This window comes from Buceros rhinoceros, unplaced genomic scaffold (genome assembly GCF_000710305.1).
Source record: "Buceros rhinoceros silvestris isolate BGI_N320 unplaced genomic scaffold, ASM71030v1 scaffold17831, whole genome shotgun sequence".
Lineage (NCBI taxonomy): Eukaryota > Metazoa > Chordata > Aves > Bucerotiformes > Bucerotidae > Buceros > Buceros rhinoceros.
Genome location: NW_010395019.1, coordinates 39,065 through 43,811, shown reverse-complemented (window position 1 = coordinate 43,811; position 4,747 = coordinate 39,065). Strand labels below are relative to the sequence as shown.

At 43.7% G+C, this 4,747-nt stretch overlaps 1 protein-coding gene across 1 annotated transcript in view; it reads left to right on the top strand.

Moving 5' to 3' along the window:
* Positions 1 to 688: 688 nt before the first annotated feature.
* LOC104501586 (chromosome unknown open reading frame, human C17orf67) overlaps positions 689 to 4,747 on the top strand; it is a 4,211-nt gene continuing 152 nt past the window's right edge. Inside the window, exons 1-3 of the mRNA XM_010145421.1 lie at positions 689 to 743; positions 1,409 to 1,509; positions 4,706 to 4,742. Coding sequence (XP_010143723.1) covers positions 689 to 743; positions 1,409 to 1,509; positions 4,706 to 4,742 — 193 coding nt within the window. The remainder of the gene's footprint in view (positions 744 to 1,408; positions 1,510 to 4,705; positions 4,743 to 4,747) is intronic.

The window sequence follows — 4,747 nt, the reverse complement described above, 5'->3', positions numbered from 1 at the left end:
CCTCGCCCCGACCGGCTCCGTGGCATCACCCGCCGGCCCGCTGCAGCCCCCGCACCTGCAGCACTCGCTGTCCCAGCCCGCGGTCCCCTCGGATTTTTATAACCGAGCGATGTGCTAACCCGGCGCGGCTGGCTGAGGAGACGGGTCCCCGCCGTGCCTCCCTGGTCCTGTTCTTTGATAAACCCCTCTCTGCTGTGTGTTTCAGCGGCGAAAATCTGGCTTTGCAGGAGTTAAACCACAGTGACACGTACTGGGGTCGAGTCAGAGGCAATTTCTGAAGGAGGGGCCCCTTTGCAGCTGCCTCGGAGATTAACAGTCGCTGACGGGCAGTTGTTTCTATTGAAAACCAGTCGTTTACCTTAGGCACCCGAAACCATTGCTCGCTATGCTAAACGTAAGGCCATGTGCTTTATTTTCACAAATTTAAAATATCCAGTGTGACTCTGACGACCGAGGCGGACAAACGGACTTCTATTTTCTTTCCCTGAGGAGCAGAGCTATGCTGAGAATGTGGGAGCAGATCACAGCCTCATTCAAACCTTCAGACCAGAGGTCTTCAAAATCACACTATCGCTCAGATTGGACAAACACAAACAAACATCTGTGACTGACGTAGCTACTTCAAATGGGCCAATGCCTCGCTCGGTGTTACGCACTTCGGAACAGCCTGCGAGAAAGCAGAATCAAAATGAAGAAGTTACTTGTGTTTGTCCCCGTTTTGGTCCTGATGACCGCTTTTACAGGTAGGAGTTTCTATGAACCCAAGCTGCGGGTGTGCGTAGCGCTGCAGAGCATGTGATAATAGTGGTAGTTCAGCAGCCTCCTGTTTGAGTACCCTCAGATTCCATTTTTAACACTTAACTCTTTTTATATTGCAGGCTTTCCGTGATTTGGGTTTTAACAATCATGCTCCTGTATTCGATATTTTATTCTCTGCATTACCACACTGCAGACATTTATTACAAAATGTAAAGTGTTTCATTTTACTACCTTTCTATTTTAATATTATTTTGCCTGCAAGCTGAATGTTCAATGCCGTCTGTCCTTTACAAAAAAAGTCTAACTCACTACTCTCAAAAATAATCCTAAGAGTAAAGCAACTCAGAAAAGAACAAATTAGAAGTGACTAACATCGGTGGTTAGCTGGCACTGTTTTATTTTCTCACAGTAAGATGAAGATGTAGGTTTGCTTCAAACTGGTAAAACTATAGAAAGCACAAGTATAAAAATGGTTTAGAATTCCACTCATATCTCCTGGAATGTGATATCCCCCGGGAAGGGGCTGTAGTGAAAGAACACTTTGTATATAGACAAAAATCAGGTTTGGAGACATTTCATTTTATAACTGACAGATAAAATATTAACTTTTTGGTGATTTTGGAACTAATGTCCGCTTTTCTGTCTTTAGACACTTCACCAATTTTGAGTGAAAAAGATGCCAAACAGATCCTGAGAACTCGTCGTGAGGAAAGACCAAGAAAAGCCGGTTTCCCTGATGAGCCAATGAGGGTGATTTATGATATTTATTTTTAAATTACATTACCTAAAAAAACCCTGAACACCAATGCTCCCAAAACATTGGTGCTTAGTATTAAATTTCTGTAGTTTTAATTCCAAGCCATACATTACGAATCTCTCCCTTTTAAGCAGCTGAGTTCTTCTGTGATACATTTAAAAACCCCTTTACATTCTTTCAATTCCTGTTACGTAGCATTCTGTAAGTGCTGAACATCGCTCCAGAAATCTATGTGTGCAGAACGTGGAAATTATTTATCATGGTTCAAAAATGCCAATTATATTATCGAGAAGAAAGTGGCTTTTCATTTCTAGAAAATGGGGTTTCATCAGGTTGTTCCTGAAAAACTTAATAACAGGAAACGTCTTCTGCTTACAGTACATTCTGCACTCAGGGCAGAAAGGAGAGGAAGGTGTCAGTGGTCAGGGTGGAGCTTGAGGTAGTTCTGAGGTAGCTTTTAAAGTCACTTATTTACGAACGCTGCAGACAGGATGGTTTGTTGTGATACTGTAGATGGTTTTAGTAACCATCTTACCAGCTTAATGCAATGGCTTTACTTTTGCATGCAATATTTACAGTTTCTATTTGTAAACCACATACAACAAAAGAAAGAGAATTAAAGAGCCTTCTGTTCTGCTTGTTTTGACAAGACGGAACACATAATTCTGTGCTTCTCAAGAGGTACTTAATGTATTTTAAAATTACTACCTATTTCTTTCTGAAGTAAATGAACTGTGACGTAAATGACGTGGTTCTGAACAGACAAACCCCACCGAAGCTAGAAAGCACACAATCGATTGTGCGTGGCTGGCGAATACAAGGGGCTCCATTTCGGAAGGTGCTGAACACGCTCTGGCATGGAGAGCGCTCCGTACCTCGCGAGACCGAGCTCAGCGTGTGCCAGGCTTGTGGAGACAGCTTGTGGCTTTCCCCTTCCAATGGTTATCACAGACCAGCCAAAACGAATGCACCTGCCCGTGCGCCACTCCTGAACACACAGCACTTCGTCAGGTGTGACAGCCACAGCAAATCGAAGCTGCCACAAGCATATTGCACCGTCCTTGTTAACGGTCTTGTACTATGAGGGCTGTACGACGGAGCTCAAACCAGAACGGGCTTCCCCGCTGCCCACCACACGCAGCACAGGGGTTGCTTCTAAGCTGCTGTAGATGAGCCTTGGGTTTTTTTGAAAATTAGCAGGAATACAGCTTCCATCTATGCTTATGCTTAACGTATCACCACAATGACATCATATGTTATGTACTAAGTACACCAGCTATTAAATACAACCTAACTCTAACCCAGAACCTAATCTGGTTAGATAGATAACCCAGAACCTGATCTGGAACATTGTCTAGAACACCATTTAGAATCTGATCTGGAATGTGAACTAGGGTCTGATCTAGAATATAACCTAGAACATGATTTAGAACCTGATCTGGAACATAACCAGAGAGGTTGGCTAGAGTTAAATCCTGTCCTACAGGAAGTTACATGCACACACAACACGTTTAGTCCTATGGTTTAGTTGTACGTAGTCCTGCGAGGAGCAGGGAGTTGGACTTGATGATCCTTATAGGTCCTTCCAACTTGAGGTGTTCTGGTTCTATGGCTCTAGAAGGGGAGCAGAGGGAGCCAGGGCTAGAGCTGTGTTTGAGTACCAACTTGAGCTGCTCTGTCCTTGCCACTTTCCACCACCACAATTAAACCCTTAGCAAACCTTTGTTAAGAAATTCCAACCTTCCTTTTATTTCCCTTTCCCCCCCTCTATAGAGCAATGTGGGCTTTCTGTAAGAAAACCCAAACATAAAAGGATTTGGTTTTCTCACTAAACGTCAAGGTTTTCAGTAGCAAAGGAAGTATCTTCCAACAAAAATACTATCCCCCCTCCCCATGGACCATGGAGTTTTCCCCCATGAGGGAAGGCGCGTGCTGCTGTATCCCTGGGCACAGTTCTACCGCCTGCTCGAGGAGAAAAAACTGATTTTGTATGGCTGGGTTCTTTGTAGCAGACCGAAATGAACGCAGTGATGAGCCCATCTCTGTTCATCTATTCTGAGCAAAAGCTGTTTGTGCTAGGCCAGGTCATGCTGAGCTGGGGAATTTAATTTGCAATTCTATGTGACACTATTGGACTTCCACAGTGCTGTTTCAGTCAAGAAGCCTGTTCAGCTACAGACAGCAAGATCAGCCACCTCTGATTATTTTAAAAATACCATTTATGTTATTAGCGTGTTTTAATCTTGAACTGTGACTGAGACCCTGCTTTTTATCACGTGACAACTTCTCAACCACGTAGTCCCGTTCTCCACAAGTTCACAACGCGGTCTCGGGGGATTTGAGCCAAGCCTCCCTGTGCTGTGAGGACAGAACGCACAGTGCAAGGCAGGACACCAATGCTTCCTGCTGGCACCCAGTGTGCCAACTCGCTGCTTGGCACAAAGAGCAGAGAGCTGGATGACAGCAGGAATACTTGGCCAGCACAAAGGTTTTGTGCTACAGCTTCCCCTCCTACAAAGCTGACTGCAAAGCAGTGGGGGGGTATTTTGAAAAAACATACCTTATGAAAAAACATAGCTTACGAGCTTGTGTACGCTGGGACTGCAATTTTTAAAAAGTAAATTCTGTTCCTGACGGAGGCCAAATTTTTGGTACATGGCCCGCTTCAGTTTGATAACTTGTTGATTACACCAACCCCCCTATAAATTAGCACAGGAAATTCACATCGTTTTATGCATCACAGAAATGAGCTCTAATGCATTCCACTTACCAGACCCCTTCAGAGCACTGCCACGTGATCCCAGAAAGGGTTGATGTTTGTTAATCAGTGGGAATCAGTTTTCAAAAGAGACCTATAACAGACCTATCTGTGGGAACCCCTCTGTAGCCTCAGGAGCAACGGAGTCTTCTGCATTGATATGCAAATAAGAAATGTGTATGCAGAATTCCTGATTTATGAATATTGTAAAATTCTTGCTCTATACCTCTATAGATCTGGATGAAGATGTCATTCAGTAAATATTGCTAGGTTGGGGCAGGCTGACTAGCAACAGCATTTCGCTGTATCTGATAATTTTAAGGGGCAAACTAATTGCTCTTATATAAGTTCTAAAATTCTCCTGGTTTATTGTCCAGACATTAGACTTGACTGATAATATAATTAAATTACTTTTTCTTTTCTTTAAACAGGAGTACATGCTTTACCTCCAGCGCTTGGAGCAGAGATCGGAA